The sequence below is a fragment of the Coptis chinensis genome, chromosome 2, assembly GCF_015680905.1.
Source record: "Coptis chinensis isolate HL-2020 chromosome 2, ASM1568090v1, whole genome shotgun sequence".
In the NCBI taxonomy this organism is placed as follows: Eukaryota; Viridiplantae; Streptophyta; class Magnoliopsida; order Ranunculales; family Ranunculaceae; genus Coptis; species Coptis chinensis.
Genome location: NC_141457.1, coordinates 95,551,509 through 95,569,386, shown reverse-complemented (window position 1 = coordinate 95,569,386; position 17,878 = coordinate 95,551,509). Strand labels below are relative to the sequence as shown.

General features: G+C 36.0%; 2 protein-coding genes across 4 annotated transcripts; one reads left to right on the top strand and one right to left on the bottom strand.

Moving 5' to 3' along the window:
* Positions 1-214: 214 nt before the first annotated feature.
* On the top strand, positions 215-6,663 carry LOC147519265 (protein PIN-LIKES 7-like). 2 transcript variants are annotated; one of them, XM_086590921.1, is made up of 11 exons: positions 215-540; positions 3,868-4,175; positions 4,328-4,407; positions 4,611-4,735; positions 4,818-4,942; positions 5,036-5,257; positions 5,377-5,490; positions 5,575-5,675; positions 5,763-5,815; positions 5,902-6,087; positions 6,170-6,663. In XM_086590921.1, the coding sequence occupies exons 2-11, from the start codon at positions 4,041-4,043 to the stop codon at positions 6,292-6,294; spliced, it is 1,266 nt and encodes a 421-aa protein (XP_086447047.1). In that variant the 5' UTR covers positions 215-540; positions 3,868-4,040; the 3' UTR covers positions 6,295-6,663. The 2 variants fall into 2 exon arrangements, with proteins under 2 accessions (XP_086447047.1, XP_086447048.1); XM_086590922.1 differs by lacking the exon at positions 215-540 and adding an exon at positions 3,482-3,715.
* A 1,043-nt stretch (positions 6,664-7,706) lies between these two features.
* On the bottom strand, positions 7,707-17,878 carry EMB2763 (ribonuclease II family protein). Of its 2 annotated transcripts, none has more exons than XM_086590919.1 (23): positions 17,720-17,878; positions 17,338-17,645; positions 17,204-17,259; positions 17,004-17,126; positions 16,750-16,880; positions 16,420-16,660; positions 15,344-15,500; positions 14,642-14,886; positions 14,241-14,393; positions 14,060-14,128; positions 13,801-13,926; positions 13,656-13,708; positions 12,494-12,600; positions 11,950-12,004; positions 11,740-11,839; positions 11,367-11,478; positions 9,780-9,900; positions 9,489-9,548; positions 9,303-9,408; positions 9,104-9,199; positions 8,697-8,778; positions 8,513-8,578; positions 7,707-8,212 (listed from the first exon to the last, which is right to left on the bottom strand). In XM_086590919.1, the coding sequence occupies exons 1-23, from the start codon at positions 17,771-17,773 to the stop codon at positions 8,017-8,019; spliced, it is 2,817 nt and encodes a 938-aa protein (XP_086447045.1). In that variant the 5' UTR covers positions 17,774-17,878; the 3' UTR covers positions 7,707-8,016. The 2 variants fall into 2 exon arrangements, with proteins under 2 accessions (XP_086447045.1, XP_086447046.1); XM_086590920.1 differs by having other exon boundaries at positions 14,241-14,397; positions 14,646-14,886.

Genomic DNA, 17,878 nt, shown 5'->3' with positions numbered 1-17,878 from the left:
TTCGTTAAATTCATAATTGGCACCATATGGATTACCAAGCACCTTTTATGACCACAGGAAAGAAATAACGGAAGACCCACTAATCGCATGTACTGAATTATTAGTTGTACACATTGCACATGCAGGGCTTAGCTTGGTTCATATATGGGGGAGGTGATATTAAGACATCAAATTGATTCATGCTTCCTATAAATAGAACACCAGCTCTAATAGCTTTATTCTTATCTAATCTTATTAAGTCCAACACGATTACAACTCTTCATTCAAACCCATCCAGCTTATTTGAATTTCATAGAACATTCATAGCAAAAGCATTTTACATAGTAATGTTTCTTCCGCTGACCATCTATGACTCACCTTTAATTCAGGAAATGAGTCTTCCAAAATTGTAGACACACGACATACACACATATAAATAGAGGTGGACATTCTCATGGCTTCTCCACCAGTACCTTTCCACCTTTCTCATTATTCATCCTCTTCTCTTTTCTCTCAATCCATCTCCACATCTCTGTTTTTGCAGCCAAGACTTGATTCCAGGTTTGTTCATTGTTCATTTTTCTCCTGCCTCATTATTTTGTTATGTTATTTGTGTTGTTGCTTCCTAGTTTGTTTCCAGAAAATTGGAAGAATAACAACGTTTGCTGAAAATATTAGTTGGATTGTTAGATTCTTGTATTTTTACAGAATTTTTGTTTTGTGCGCTAGCTTTTTGATGACTCTCCCAAATGAAAACTTGTTAATCATCTCCAATCTCCAATCTTCAAGAGAAATCGAAAAAACGACTATCAAACAATTCTTTGTTGAAAGCATGTTTATGAACTGTATAATCCTTTCATTAGCATCATCAAATTTATTCAACATTAGAATGGCCAAATAAATTTATTCACTACATATACACATTTTTATAAAAGTTTACAAGTGTCAAAAACAAAAAAGGGGACGTATTAAAGGACTGACAGATCTTAATATCTCATCCACCTCAGAGAGAGGTATATATATATATATACCAACTAGGTTGAAAAAGTTAGGTGAAAAAGGTGAAAAAGTTGCTATATATATATATATGTATATATATATCAAAACACGAACGAGGTTGAAAAAGTTAGGTGAATTGTTTATAGATCAGTGATGGCTTTATGTGATGATAATAGTTCTACGGTATGTTGTGATTGTTGTATAAACTATAGTACAAAATATCAGATATGGCAAAATATCGATTTCTGATTTATGGATATGTATCGTGGGTATATTTTTTTCTTTTGGAAATATTTGACATTGTTTTATATGTAAATATTGTAGATATATCTAAAATATCGATAAATATTGTAGATATTTCTTAATATATAATTTATATTTATTTGAAATATAATGATAAATATTAAATAAAATTATTATCTACACAAAATATCGTTAAATATCTTTAAATATCACAAATATTGTAAATATTATTGAAATATAGTAGATATTTGCTGATATATACCTAAACATATCGTAATATTTATATATCTCTAAATATATCGTAATATTTATATATCTTTTATTGAAATCTCAATATTTATCGTAATATATCGCAATATTTTATACTATGGTATAAACTATAAACTATAAAGCATTTGAGCGCTCAAAACATTTTCGAGTTTTAACATTTTAGGTGGGGTACATTTGGTCTTGGGTTCCCATTTTCAGGGAAATACTTTTTTGCATGTAGAAAACGAACAGATAAAAAGACCATTGGAGTATGTAGAGAATTTAAGGAGAGAGTTACCTCAATCCAATAAATAATTCAATACAAAAAAGTGAAGAAACCTTTTTAAGTTTTCACGTTAATAAACCATTATATTCTTTGAAAATGCAAGTGTAAGAAAAACCATATATATTTTCACTACTACAATTAAGGACATCACTTATTACGAAAAAAGAACAACTTTCCATGTCATTAACAAATTTGGAAAGATAGTCAACGATGACCATCCATGGATAAAATCCCATATAGGCCACGACTAAAAATTTCATCGTCATCCCTTTCATCATATAGGAATACCATTTAACTAGCTCGTTAGATGACTTGAATCATGAGATTATTTGGCTTAGTTTGTACTTTGTTGAGTGTAAAATTTACTATGTTAGTAGGATCCTAAACTTTGTCGTCTATAGTTTAGTTTTTAGAAATAGACGGCTCCTTCTGTATTCTTGTTTGGACCCTATTTCAGTACGGTATTTAGTTGAGTTGTCTTCGATGTAATTTTGTAATATTAGGGAATTATCTCTTTGTAGGGGCTAACTCTTTTTGGCAGAAGGACAATTTTTCTAGGTGAAGTGATTGCCCAACTATTAGAAAAAGACAGTTTGTCCCATTGGGCAAATTAGAATTGCTTTCCTCCGAATTAATTAGTCAAGTCATTTTCCCATAATGACGAGGTCCACAAATCATCAATATTACAAATTAAAAAGGAGTTCCTCTATTCCAAAGATATCCTCATAGGGATGAGATCCGAGACCGTTGGATGTTGGATGTGTGATCTAACGGTCTAAAAATAAAAAACAAACTCACATTCTCTCTCTTTCTTTTTTGCTTTTGATTTTTAGACCGTTGGATTACACATCCAACAGTCTCGGAACCCTCATCCCTATGAAGATATTCTCGTGGTAGCCCAAGCCTAACTGCAAATATCTTCATGAATACTCAAAGTTAGCTTTGCTCACTCACAAAATTCCAAGATAAAATTCCAAGATATACTTAAATATACAGCAACAGAATTACAACATGAATCGTAATTGATTTCGGTGATGTTGATTATTAGAGACAATAATGTGAAAGCATTTTTTCATTTTCAGCTAGGGACAACATGTTTTTTCTTGATTGGTGGTCCTAGTGTCTAATTACTGAAAAGAATAATTGGAAACACTATAATCAGACAAGTGTAGGCGTGTAGCAAGAAGTAACAGCAGACAACTGTAGCTTTATGCCATTTCCATATTCCGAAGCATGTGGCACAGCACTACAACACCTAAATTAAGTTAAATCAATTTGTAGCCCACTTCGCACAACTAAGTTGGAATAACGGGGCATTGGGTCCTTGATTTAATGTTGATATGATACAGACATACAGTACAGCTAATGTTATCGTCCTAACTCCTAACTCAGGATATAGTTATGATCAGGATTTCTTTTAGCTTTAGAATTCAAGATCAAATCGTGATGACAATATGAACAATATGTATGATTGTGCTTTTAAGATGTCCATACTAAGATAACAGTATGAAACTATGGACTACGGACTATGGACCATTAAAGATGGAAGCTAGCTTTCATCCCAATTATATTGAATCTTTTTGGACTGAACTGAGTAAAATGATCCATAAGAAAGAAATACATATAGATTGATGGGTGTGATCCACTCATCCACTGATCCTTCCTGTCTGGCTGTCCCGTAGAAAACTCCTATTTCTAGTTTCCTACACATCGTATGCATGAGACATGTTTCACATGTAAAGAAATTTTTTAGACCACTCTAAGTTACTGTACAGACAAAATTATTCAGTTCAAATTGTCAATCAGAATTCAAAATGTCAAACAAAAATAGTAGAAGAACATCCTGATCACACCAAGTACCACGATTGATGCTAAATATAGCTGTATGGCATAGAGTGGGAGTCTTGTAGAGCAATTGCTATCTAGAACCAATTAATCACCAACAGTCGCTCAGAATAGGTTAGTTGGTGGAGATCCTTTTCTTTAGCCCTCTCTATACATTAATTAACCACCATCTCTGCTTTTTTCAGTAACATCCAAGTGTTAATTAATTGTTGTGAACCATTAAGTATATGCTTAAGCTAAATGATTATGTTTCAACATGTTTGTAGGACGTTCTTGCTATTCTATTAGAGTCTTAGACATTCTCTAAGACTCTAATAGAGAGTCCGAAAGCAGTTGGTAAGTACTTGGAGTAGGTACAGATAGACGAATCAAATTAAGAAGTAAAGGCGCGCTTTCTGTTGAGTTTCTCAATCTTTTGAACAACAAGAAGAGAGGAAAGATGGGTTTCTTAACACTCTTAGAGGTGGCGAGTATGCCAATTTTGCAAGTCCTCATCATCAGTGTTCTCGGGGCTTTTATGGCAACCAACTATTGCAATCTTTTAACAGCAGATGCTCGAAAACAGATGAATAAGGTATACACATTCATACATTTATCTTAACAATGCTGCATGGACACGTAACATAATAATGTTGGTATGCAGAAGACAATTGGAGTATGAAAAGAACAATGTCATCAGGTGTAAATTTGCGTTATGTCTAATGACAACTTTTGGTGGCAATGCAGATTGTGTTCGTTGTATTCACTCCATCCCTCATGTTTTATTGTCTTGCCCAGACTGTGACATTCCAAGATATCATTTCATGGTAAATCATACTGAGCAAGTGTTGCATGTAATTGTCATTGATAGAATTCAATTCAATTAAATAGCAAATAAATAAATAAACATAACGATATTAAACGTGCAGAATAATATAAAATCAAATTAGATTAAAGAAACTCTATGTTATTGTGGTGAACAGGGAAAAAAAATCTAATGACCTTATATTATTTGATTTTATCCTCTTAGGTGGTTTATGCCAGTCAACATTGCGATAATCTTTCTGATTGGAGGAATTCTTGGATGGATACTAGTGAAAATTTTAAAACCAGCACCTCATCTTGAAGGCTTGGTCATGGCTATGTGTTCAGCAGGTTAACTTTTTGTCATTGATCAATTTTAAGTATTTTAAGACGCGCGCCAGTAGCTAAAATTGATATTCTCACTATTGAGCAGGAAATTTTGGAAATCTTCTCCTGATAGTTGTCCCTGCAATGTGTCATGAGGAGGGTAGCCCATTCGATGATGGTACAGGTCTATGTAGCACAACTGCACTCTCGTATGCATCTTTCTCCATGGCGGTAAGGAAAATTCACATGTTCTATTCTCCATCTTCGTTTCTGTGCATTAGAATGTATGACCATTATATGATAAAACTGTCCCTTCTTCTGCAGCTTGGTGGTTTCTTCATTTGGTCTCACACTTACTATCTTATACGCACTTCGGGGATAAAGCTTAGAGAAATTGAAGCAGCTAATGATTTTCAGTCAAAATCACCTAACAAGGACTGGGATGCCAATGAGGAGACCGGCCTTTTAAAGGGAGAAACTCAAGAACAAGTGGCTGTACTAGTGGAATCAACAAAACCATTTGAAGGAGATTCAGAAAGCCAAGCCGTAAGCACCTTTGATGAATTTCTTTTGCAAAAATTAAATCGTCTACCCTGTCCATGTACCGTTACAACAGAATGAATTGCATATCTTGATATGGAGTTCTTTAAATTTTGTGATTGTAGATTGTGCCACAGTTGTCTAGTGTGTACGAGAAGCCAGGGACATTCTGGGATAAAGTGGCTAGTATTCTACACCAAATAGTTGAGGAACTATTGGCGCCTCCAACAATTGCAGCAGTAAGTCTCTTGATTATGTACATTAGAAGTGATTTATAGCTTTTATGAGCTAAGTTATGTTTCCCCTTACTTGCCCATTGCCAGATTTTGGGATTGGTGTTTGGCACAGTACCTTGGCTGAAGAATCTCATAATTGGGGATGGTGCTCCACTCCGAGTAATTCAAGACTCGCTCAAATTACTAGGGTATGTGAACCATCTGGCCAGACCATCTCTTAACTTTGTATTCCTTTCTCTCATTCTTATACTTAAGGATACCAAATTGCTCTGTAGGGATGGCACAATACCTTGCATCACTCTTATTCTGGGGGGTAACTTAACACAAGGTACTCAATCAATAATAACCCACTGCACCCTCTGCAACTACATAATTCACGATAATAATGTCATAGCTAAAGCTTACACTATACAGGGTTGCGCTCGTCTAGAATAAAGGCAGTTGTTGTGTTCGGCATTTTGTGTGTTCGGTATGTCTTCCTTCCGATAATTGGGATTGGAGTAGTCAAATTAGCAGGAGATCTTGGTATACTTCCTTCAGATCCACTTTTCCGCTTTGTACTCATGGTGCAGTTTACACTTCCACCTGCCATGAATATCGGTATGTCATTTTCCTACATTTTATTGGTCCTCGATAATGTGCAAAAGTATATAGTTTTGACAGTGAAATCAACACCATGCAGGTACCATGACCCAGCTCTTTGATGTGGGTCAAGAAGAGTGCTCAGTTATCTTCCTGTGGACATACTTGGTCGCAGCACTTGCACTTACAGTATGGTCAACAGTTTTTATGTATATCCTGTCGTGAGGAATCTCAGCATCTCAAATGGCCATATAAACAATGATATGCCAAACGACGACGCTTCAGCCCCAGCTGCTCTATGCAAAATCAAGCACCATTCCTAGTTCATATTTGATTGCAATTTGCAAGTGGTACCACAAATCAGTTCTTTCATATTGTTCTGGGCTCAGCTCAGCATACGAGCGCTTATATCTATAGGATTGTATAGGTTCAGCTCTCCACAAGACTTTATAGGGTTTTGTATAAGTTCTGCTCTCGACAAGAGTAGTGAAGGTTTTGCATGCACTCATGAAGGTTCGCTTGGTGGCACCTTCAAAATTTGTTTCATTCTTGTAAGAATTTCAGAAAGTAATTGGAATTTGGAGTTGAATATAATTGCATTGCCCTCTTGCACGGTGTACTATTTCCAAAGTGCAGTAACATTTGAAGTGCTCAGTACTTCTCTGTATTCCAAAATGTTTCAAGTTTCAACGTTTAACAAATTTATTACAAAATGATCCAAGTTTTAGAGATGCTACAAAATCACTTTTCAGTTACTCACTCCCACTTCCTGGCAAACAAACTTAGTTACTCCGCTCAGCTCAGGGTTCGATTCATGAGCCGAGACTGACCAAATTGTGATTAGTTTAAGAGAGAACCGAGCTTGAACATACGGAAGCTTGACTGGCTATGCCTCAAATACCATCCCTACTTGTAGACCAGCCAATCTATTATTCTATTTTGACTCGGCTCATTCTGGATCGAGTGTAAGCAAAATTGGGGCTTGTTTAAGAACATACTGAAGCTCGCCACTTTGCTCAAATACTTCCCCCGAGGCATCGGTTATAAGGTTAATCTGATTCTAACCTATTGAAATATCAACAAGACTAGGGTTGTGGAGTCGTGCTCTACCCCACTTAATTATGAGATCATTGGACCAGATTATCACAATCAGAAAAGGACCACTCGGGTATTGTCGTATGGACATGCTGGGTTATGTTGATGTATCACTAACAAGAGGACCCCAAATAAACATGGGGAATGCTTGATGGATCTGTCTAGATTCCATAAAAAAAAAAAAAATGGAAAGCGACAGCCACAAGGAACCCCTTCTTTGCATATAGTTTCCAAGAAGCTGCTTCCACAGAAACAATTAACTGTGGCACTAATTAACTGTTGGCACTAATAATGGTTGCTCTTCAACCCAGTAACTGGTTGCTGTAGAACCTAACGCGTGCAAAATTTCAAAACGTAAATATTAATATTCTGACGGGTTGCTTAATTAAAAAGACCTTTCTTTTCTTCTTTTTTTCGATAAACAAAAAGACTTTTCTTTTCTTTTCTCTTCTTTTTCTATTCCCGTTTTTACCTTTTTACAGCTTCGTTTTCTTAATGATATGGCCCGTCAGAAGGAAAAAAAAATATAGTTAGAACTGAGAAATATCAATATGCAAATTTCAATTCAACCGCTTGGAATACAAAGTTCATACAAGAGCAGCCGAGCAGGGAAACCAAAATTGCTACATACCTCATCTTGTCCATTATTGATTCATCTCAAGGCGGAACAGATTACAACGACATTGCTATTTATAATCTTTGCATATACCACTCCTGCCACTCATTGATTGACAGATCTGTAACAGAACTTCCGACTTTACATTCGTACCTCGGTACCACAAAACCTCTGAAATTTTACAAATATGCTCATTTCTTATAAATTTGATGGGCGGAAATGTGGTTGCGTATCTTTTATATAAGGGTGAGCTGCAGCTTTGGCCTATTTGGCTGGGGTTCCACAACCTCCATGTGAATTCTAACCACCTGTAGAACACTGTAACTGATGCTTCCATCCATCTTCTTGACCTTCTGATGCTCCTCGTCTACGAACCAGTCCCCTCCTTTTTCTCCTCTAGGTGTTAAGTACACAGGGCCTTCAATACCATACCTGAAAAAATGGCAAAAGAATCCAGAAACCACTTTTGATTTCCACAAAGAGACGCAAACTAGAGAAAACCAGTTGAGAGCTATAACTTTAACTATTCTCATTTTTATTTCATTTTTTAAAATTAGGTTTACAGATGATTCTGGAAAAACAATTACACCCAATAATACAAAGTATCCATAAATGATGATGTTAATTGTGAAACAAAATGATTGTGGTATGGACTTATTCTGCGCCGCAGTTCACAGACAACAATGCAATGAGAAAAAGAAAACCAAGAAAGGCAAAAATTAGATAGCTTACTTGGGCACAAAGACAATAAAACCATTGGTTCTTATCTTTACTATTCTTGCTTCAGTGTCTGTTGGCCTGCATGAGAAAACAGCTGTTATAAACGAGATAGAGAGGAAGACGATAGGAGGAGGAGAGGGAAGAGAGTGGTGGTGGTGGTGGTGGTGGTGTGTGTGTGTGTGTGTTGGGGGGGTACCTTTTCCTGAAGTAAATGAGTGTATGCAGCTCAACTGAGGCCCGACTAGCCATTTGGGCATTTCTATGCCTATAATTCAAATCTGAAAATAGATAACCACACCAAATTGAATCAAAAAATAAAATTTGCAAGAAGAAGATAAACTAACTTCTTTATGAAAATACAAAGAATGGACCCTGCGATAGATGAGCTGTAAAACTAAGAAAACATAATATCTCTTTGATCAGTAAGAAAGAACATTCACTAGTCAGTAGTCAAAGAACAGCACATCAGAAATTAACACATCTCATCGAAGTGTGCAGCTGTCTTCATCTTACTACTATAAAAGAAATGGAATTACAGTAATGTTCCAACCATAATTTTCTTTTGTCCATTTATGTAAGTAGCATAGCGTAAAAGATTCTTACTGTCAGAAATACTGGTAAGTTGGGGTCTGTCTTGAAATATTGGTGGAAGCTTGTAGATTCCCAAAGCTGCGGCAAGCAGCCTGTGTACAATGACATCTGTAGGAATATAAAGTACCAAGATTACTTGCTAAATTTAATCAAAGTAAGACACATGTGTTAAAAGGGAGAGGAGTTCTCAGCAGAAAATAACTCCTATTACCTGCATATCTCCTTATGGGGGAAGTAAAATGGGTATAGAGAGGTGATGCAAGACCATAATGGTGAAATTCTGGAGGCGTGAGATCTCCACTACAGAAGTAAACTGCCTGGAAGTATAAAATATCAGCTTAGTCATGTCGAATTATACATATAATACACACAGTAGTTCATAAGCCAGTAATGTTACCTGTGTCATGCACCTAGTCGCCAATATACGGATCAGCTTATTAAAGTATGGATCATCACCCTGCCATAGATTTTTACTACTCAAGTAAATCCTTTTAATTAAAAAATATATATCTAGAAATGAACAAAACCTAAATATTATAATTTACCACACTTTCCCCAGTTAATTGAAAACCTATTTCATTTAATATACAAAGTTCAGATGTTATAAAAGAAGTATAGCATGACTGCACATGAAGCCACCCTTAAGCATGTGAATGCTATCAGCAGGCAATAGAACAATGGATCTTACCACCGCACGATCAAGTGAATCAGCCAGAGCTTTTGAAGATGAAACATCCAAATCCAGACCAACTGCAGCAGCTGTCCGTAGTAAAGGTTCAAGCATCTCTTTCGTTGGACTGGGATGGCGTCTGCACAAGTAAGCAGTCACTGATGATTTGTGTACATCCAACTGACTAAAGAAGTTGAGCAAAGTGGGTATGCTCCTCATGCAATATAAAATTTCTGAACCTAAAAGCAGCAGTCTCTGGTTTAATATATTGAGATATGAAACTAGTCATTGGAAGAAACTACTCTTAGAATATTCAAGAAATAAAGAAAGAACTAAAAAATATACAACAACTCCATGAAAAGAAAACTGCCTCTATTGTGATACAGAAGCATAAGTGAAGACAATAACCCATACTAATTACCTCCTGATTCTAGATCTCTCCATTGCTTACAACAGAAGAAGACAACTCCCTGTCTCAGTACTTAACCAAGAATAATTTATTGAAGATGCTCCAATCAGAGAGAAAAAAAGCAGGATATGCTAACATTCTTTTGAATTGGATATACAAGTATTAATATGTTTAATAACAGCTCTAGTCCACTCATAGAAGCGCAATTGGCTAGAGCGGAATAGGCGCAATTGGTCTTTGCATAGCCAAGCATTTTCACCAAGACCAAGTATGGACTGGGAGGTCCGGACCTCTCCAGTTTGGAGTCTAATTACAAGGAGAAATGATCCATTATATCCATCTGTGGCGTTTAATACAGATTTGATGGGTAGAAATGAGTGTTTCTCGACCCGAAGAAGAGCAGGCACAAAGGTTATAAGAAATAAGAGTAGTACTCCACAAGCTTGTCATCAAGATTCCTTTACTAAATTTTCTTTGGTGGATTATACTTAAATTGTTTTACCTTTACGTTGGGTGTAGAGGATCAACCATGAATGTAACCCTCCAAAGCACGGACACCTCTAGAATTCCACTGTGTCAACGTCGGACATGTGTCGGACGCAGACACAGACGCGGCTTGGACACATGTCTGTCGCGTCACATGCGTGTCCCACATGCTAGGGTAGTTTGGATATGGCATGGACGCAGACATGACTTATATAGTTATGTGAGATGTCTTCATGACTCCTTTTTATTGTTCCTATGTTTATGAATGTTGAATTATTATGTTTACGAATCTTTATTATGATGACTTAAAATCTAATCTTACATCAATATAAAATAAATTTAAAAATATCATCTTATATCTGCGTCCTTGCAATGTCCACGTCCTACTTTTTTAGAATATGCTCGTGTTGCCGTGTCTGCATCGGTGCTTCATAATTGTAACCAATTAACCATACACACTGTAGCCGGTCAAGAATAGAACTTGAACTAACACAAGAAAGAAACTACTCAATTATGACACCATAGCAAGAATAATCGGTTGAAGGTGCGACATATTTGTTGCTTCAACAAATGAAAACCATACACTCTACAAGCATGGAAGTATATGGCCATCATGGTAGATAACCTTTCCAACGAAAGAGATGTGAAGGAACATAAGAACAAATAAGTAATCACATCCATGAGTATGGTGTTCAAAACCAGAGATATACCTTAATATCGAGAACAAAGGAAAATGCTTTAAGATTTTTTCAGCAACCGAAACATTAGCAGCTAACATAAACTCCTCAATCATTTGGTTTGCCTCTCTAATCTGATACATTCCTGCAGAAACACCAGCATATAAGACAAAGACAGAAACACAATATTTCACTACATACCAAGCCTGTTGATGGCAAAATCGCTGTTATCCCAACAAGCTTCCTTCAATATCATAAGCATTTAGACATCAAAAATTTATATGAGTTTAAATCTCAATGATTTGCAAGACATAGAAAGCCAACAGTTATTTATTCTCATGCGTATTGGTTTGGGAAAATAAAGTTGTGCAGCTCAGTGGTTTATCACTATACTGAAGTCACATACCAATATCAAGAGGATCATGAGTTTCTGTGTCAATCTGAAATTTGACTTCTGCAGAAGCAAGCGTTAAAGCTCCTCTCTCAATACGTCTGTGCCTCATAATCTGCATAAATATAGTGTGTGATTTCTATGAAAAAATAAAATACTTGGACAAATTGGAAAGTCCCAATCTGTCAATCTTGACGAGAAATACATAGGCTGAAATATGCACACCTTTGCTAATGTGTTCATATTGCGCAGGTCAGTAGTTACTGAGTCCATCAAACGGCTGCCAACAATGGGAGTACGAGAAGGCAATTAGAATGACAAGAACTGGGAAAATTAAATATAACTATAAAATGCAAGAAAGCAACTTCATGACTGGAATGCAATAGATGGCAAAGGAGGCCTATCAAAATATAGTATAATATGGAAAGAAGAAAGCAAGGACTGGAGATACGATTAGAAGTGCTAAAATTTTAAACCAGGGAAAACCAAGATAAAACAAATTCAGATGCAGCATCAGTGCCACTTGTTCCTGTCCTTGCCATGACTTCTCCAAAAAAAAAATAATAATAAAAGAGGGGATGGAGGTGCAGCAACATCATTGTCATTTTTACTTATATAAGATTGCCATAACATTTAAAATAAGGTTTAATTATTTAAATACTAAAAGAATCGAAAAACAAAAAATATAAAATTCAACTAATAACTAAATGGGAGTGTCAACAACATCAGATTAGAAGAAATTAAAAAAACTAGCAGCAGATGGCAATACCTATCATCCATTCTAGCTTGAGCTTCGACATATGACATTGCAGCACAAGACTTAATGACACTTTTCGTGTACCTCGTAGACATAATCTCTGCTTCAGGTGTCATTTCCTAAATTTAGAGAAATTACAACGTGAGAACGCATGAAAACTCGACAATATAAGAAAAAAAAATGCCACGATACAAAAGAAAAGCCAGATTCCTTTATTTTCATATATATTTAGTTCATAGCGTAACAGTGTATGGATTAATTTTCCAAAGTTTAGAGAAATGATTGATGTGAGAACACGTAATAAGTAGATGAAATAAAATAAACAATAAAATGCCCCAGTACAAAATAAAACCCAAAGTCACTTTCGTCTTGACATCTTTTACAGACTTAAAGGTCATAAATTAACAACAGAAAGATTTTTTCGATATCCGGTAGAGATAATAAGATTAAAGAGGTCCAAGTTGGTTTGTAAGCCTAGTGATAGGAGACCATCTTGCTTGGTCCAGAGAACACTTTGTCGTTCGATAAGGTAAAAGACCAAATGGCAGCGAGAATCATCTGCATCAGTGATCTGAATGGAGGATCTGGGGTATTTTACCAACAAATAACAAAAACAAGACAACAAATTTAGGGTCAATCCGGCAACCAGATTGTGCACTTGTTATGGATACAGATAGAAATGTCATACTTGAAGGTGATTGGTCACAAATACCTATTCCAGTGAAATTGTATTTGCCATTGGTGTCCTATAAACCCGATTCCAGCTAATGATCCTATGGAGTTCGTACATCTACTTTGCAACTCGGTCATTAACATTGTTCTTCTTGAATGGGAGATAATCGTTGCAGAGAAGGAACCAGTGGGAGAAGAAGCAAGCCGGCCTTCCAAAGAATAATTTGACATTTAGGTGATTGGTCGCCGAGCCAAATATCATTGTACCAAGCAACCTATTTATGGATTGAATAAGAATTCTACCACTATAGCAGTAGCCAGATCCAACGAGTTGGGAGTGGTATAACCATTAAAACTTTTCGTTATTTATTTTACCAGGGACAAATTCAATGATTAATCGGTTGTGAAACCAAATTTGTAAGAGAAAATGTTCGAACAGTCTCCTACGGCAATAACTATTCATCCATCATAATTAACGTCTTTTTAAAAAAGAAGCACATACCCAAATAACAGAAAAGGCCAACCTCTCCACATCAGATCGAAGAGAACAGATATCTGCAAAGAATATATTATATTTTACAGATTTAAATCATTTTCAGATCAAACACAGACTATAGTTGACCAAGTTAATAAAGAAGAAAATCTACCTTCTGTCAGAGGTTTAGGAAGCATGTCGATGCGGCGCTCAACAAGATAGACTGATGTGCCCCTTTGTGAAGCTTCGTCATCAAGGGGAGTGCCAGGGTAAACAAAATTGGTCACATCAGCAATATCTTAAGGAATTAAATTAAGGATTTCAGACAACAATGTAAACTCTACATTATATGACTTATTACGAGAATAAACTGTTTACGCATGGAAAGATTAGCGTATTTATTATTTAAAACTCAACATATACAAGGATACGAACTCCCACTTCAAAATTTCCGTTTGGAAGAGATATGCAATGCAGGGCATCATCAATATCCCTGCAGCCTGCAACAACCAGGTATATCATCACTACCTGAAGGTAGTAGCAAATGCTGCAATATGCACAAACGCAAAGAACTGTAGCAATGAGACACACTGGCAATGTTGATGACCATACCTGGAGGATCCACACTAAAAACACGCAAATCTCGCAAATCCTGTCTGATAGGATTCATCAAATCTTCAGAAGAAACGGACCATGGTATGGGTGGCAAGCAAGCCAAAACTTGGGCAGAAAATGGTCGTGAATTAATGTCATTCTCGATTAACACTACCTGTAAGTGGAAAGACAATCATAATCAACCATTTCTAGCTTAGAAAATTTAACATTTTTTTTTTTTGGTTGGTAGAAAATTTAACACTATGGTTTATACTTGATATGGCATGATCAGTGGCATGATAAGAAAGATCTTTAGAAAAAACACGGATTCCATGTGGATAGATAATGGTTACAATGTTTAATCCTTGTAAGAGCTTTTAACAGAATGTCAAAAACTATAAAAGGTGAGCCAATTGAACTTGCCTCACTTTCAGTATCTCTGTCACCGATTTCTCCTATTGTCTTTACATAATGACCAGAAGGATACCGTGATAAACGGTCCCAAGTATCAACAGCGACAACAATCCTCTTGTCCAAAAGATTCCCAAGCTGTCGAGTCTGAATCCGAATCTTAGGAATTCTGCGATCTTTAGAGACAAATAAAGCATGGGCAATGCCACCATTTCCTGCTGGCATGGGCATTGGCTCCAAGGAACCACAATAGCTGCAGGAACAACACAATCCCAGATAAGATACCATTGATCCAGTAACATGGAATGTAAACTTAACAAGGAAGTACTTGTTTTTCTTTTTCAACTCCAATAAAAGGGAGACATAACTATGGTTCCTTAACACAGAAATTCCTGCAGAAGCAAACCATAAAAGTTGCTGAAATTTGTTAACCGGACGATGCTCTCAGTATAGAGAGACCGAAAGGGACCACTGTTGAGTATATCCAAAACCAATCAAACACATTGCACAGGTAGGTCATACATCAATATTAGGTTTTGTTGCCCTCTATTTTTCAATTGATGTTCTCCATAAGTAGATTTCTCAACCTATTGGTTATAAAACGTACTGAACATTTATAGTACTGATTGAAACAACCGCAAGAAGACCTAACCTGAAGAATGTGAAATAGCTCATGAAGAAACAAACAAGTATAGTTATAGTTAACTTACGACTGCCAATTGCGCTTTATAATACCAACAACACGACCAGAGGGACGACATGAAACAGAATCCACATTCCTTCCAGAATTTTGAATGACATCCACATTTCTAGGAGCATCATCGGCACTGTTGGGAACTAAATGAACATCTTCTTCCTCCTCATCCTCTGAAAATGAAAATTTTCAGCTTGATTCAGTCATTCATAAATGCTTCAATATAAAGCTTTGTAAGGACATTTTTGCCATGATCATCCGAAGATGGTTTTGTATTTTTTTTTCTAGCGATGGTTTTATTAATTCACTTTAATGTTCCTTTTAAAAGGTTGTCCATCAGAAAAGATTATGTCCAACAACATTTTTTTGTAGATTGTTTCGACAATAACCTGCTTTAACACAACGATAGCAAATGATAAAGAACACACTAAGAAACAGAGGAAATTTGATGTTGGGGGAGATGAAATTGAACCAACATAATGACTGCATACGATCTATTCTCTAGGGATTAAGTTTCAACGTAATTCAAAAAATGGTTTTTATATGAATGAAGAGGTTGAGTCCTAAAAGGACTGTGTTTGTTTGTGTCACAAGAATTGTTATCTCTTTGAACTTTTATCCTTATCTTTCTACAATAATGAACCTGGACATATTCATAAATAGACCAGTTACTGGGTGTAGCTAAGATTAAGCCCTTGGGCTTAATTGATTTGGGCTGGATTCGTGGGCTTAATGAACCACAAAGTGGAGGTCTACACACAAATCGTCCAACATAAACCACTTGAAAGCATTTAGCATACATCTTTCTTAAAGAAGTAGATAATTAATTGACAAAGATAATTAGAAGACCAGACAACCACCAATAACAATAACTTCTACTCCTGACCCCAGGAATTTGATCTTCTGTGAAAGAGTGTAACATGCTCTGAAAAAAGGTTTAAAATCAAGAAAAGGTTCTCAGTTGTTTTCAGCATCTATTTACACATATGAAGGATACAGCATGCAACTATGAGATATACTTCGGGGCAAATCAAGATATAGCCATACACTAATAGAACAAAACTCATACCACCTAAAGGCAGAACAACATACCATCATCTGCTATAGACAAGGAGTTCCCTTCATTCCATTGTTCTTTAGGCAAGAGCTCCACTACCACTACATCACCATCAAAAGCCCTATTCATATTACTCCGGCCATGGATGATTATTTCATCACCAATACTTTCACTCCCAACATAAGCCTCAAACGGATTATAACGATTGACACGAAGTTTTCCTTGGTGGTAGATTCCACGTTGCAAACCAAATGTTATTTCTGACAAGGGCTTGTGCTGAAAAACAAGGTACAGGACAAATTAACTTCCCAAAGAATGATAGCATTAAACAATAATAAGTAAAGGCTAATGAAACCATATTATACCTCACTATAAATGACCTTCCTCTTCGATGGTCTCAGATCTTCAACATCTTCCATGCCCACGTCTTCAGAATTTGGACGCACAACAAGATCAAGCAAATTGGGCTGACCAAGTGATTTGACGAATGTTTCAACTGTAGTAATGACATAGTAATGAACATTACAAACTTCATGTAATGAAACATAAAAAGTACAAGTTCTTAAAAAAGTACAAAATCTTCCAAGCAAATGCAGATGATAAATTGTTAACCAGTTACCCGTTTCAGCAGAAATGCCTTCATCAATAGCCTTTCTCTTATTCTCCTTATCATTTGTAATAAGTAAGACTTGTGTACTCCCACCAAGATGACGTTGATACCAGCTAGTCGCCACTCGAATCGCTGAACCACCAACCTCATATCATGTACAATAAAACATAACAACTAAAGAAGCTACACATAACTAAACTAGCACGTACCCCTATCATTCCGGTCATTCGGACTTTCCCCAACCATAGCCTTAACAAACGTTTCCCTACCAAAAATATTCACAACAAGAGCACATTAAAACTCTTAATCCAAATGAACATAAAAAATAAAAATAAACACTTACTTGTGATGTTCATTTGAAAAGACGAAAAAGTTCCTCAGAGTTTTACTACAAAGAGCTCTAAGTCTATTATAAACAGAAAGATTCTTGTTCTTAACTTCTTCCAATACAATAGCGAGCACAATAACATTGTCTATCGCTGGATTTTCAAGCAAATCAATCTGATTAAGAACAACATTGGTGTCGATAACTAGTAGTACAGTTGAACCATTTGAACTTAAACGAGCTGCTGCTGATGCTGCTGGTTCACAAACTTTACATATTGATGCCCCGCAATTTATATCGTCTCTTAAATAGTGTTCTCTTACCACCTGTTAAATAATAATTATAATAATTAGGGTTAGGGTTTTATTATAAAGAGATTAAAATAAGTATGGAAACTGACCTTTAGAACTTTGCCTTGTTTTGTTTTTCTAACGAAGGATTTGCTCTGTAACATGTTTGCCGCGCGTTAAAACAAATGGGATTCTCTAATCAAATATATATATATATATATATATATATAGTGTTAGAAGTTGCAACTTATGAGCTTAGGGCTATTTAT

Bases quoted from the DNA above. Each gene is read 5' to 3' on its own strand.
- LOC147519265 (XM_086590921.1), top strand. From the start codon at position 4,041: ATGGGTTTCTTAACACTCTTAGAGGTGGCGAGTATGCCAATTTTGCAA. The intron at 4,408-4,610 runs GTAAATCATACT...TTATCCTCTTAG, and splicing joins TTCCAAGATATCATTTCATG to GTGGTTTATGCCAGTCAACA. The intron at 5,816-5,901 runs GTACTCAATCAA...TACACTATACAG, and splicing joins GGGGGGTAACTTAACACAAG to GGTTGCGCTCGTCTAGAATA.
- EMB2763 (XM_086590919.1), bottom strand. From the start codon at position 17,773: ATGTTACAGAGCAAATCCTTCGTTAGAAAAACAAAACAAGGCAAAGTT. The intron at 17,127-17,203 runs GTACGTGCTAGT...TTGGTGGTTCAG, and splicing joins GAATGACCGGAATGATAGGG to CGATTCGAGTGGCGACTAGC. The intron at 8,779-9,103 runs GTAAGAATCTTT...ATCTATTTTCAG, and splicing joins ACTTACCAGTATTTCTGACA to ATTTGAATTATAGGCATAGA.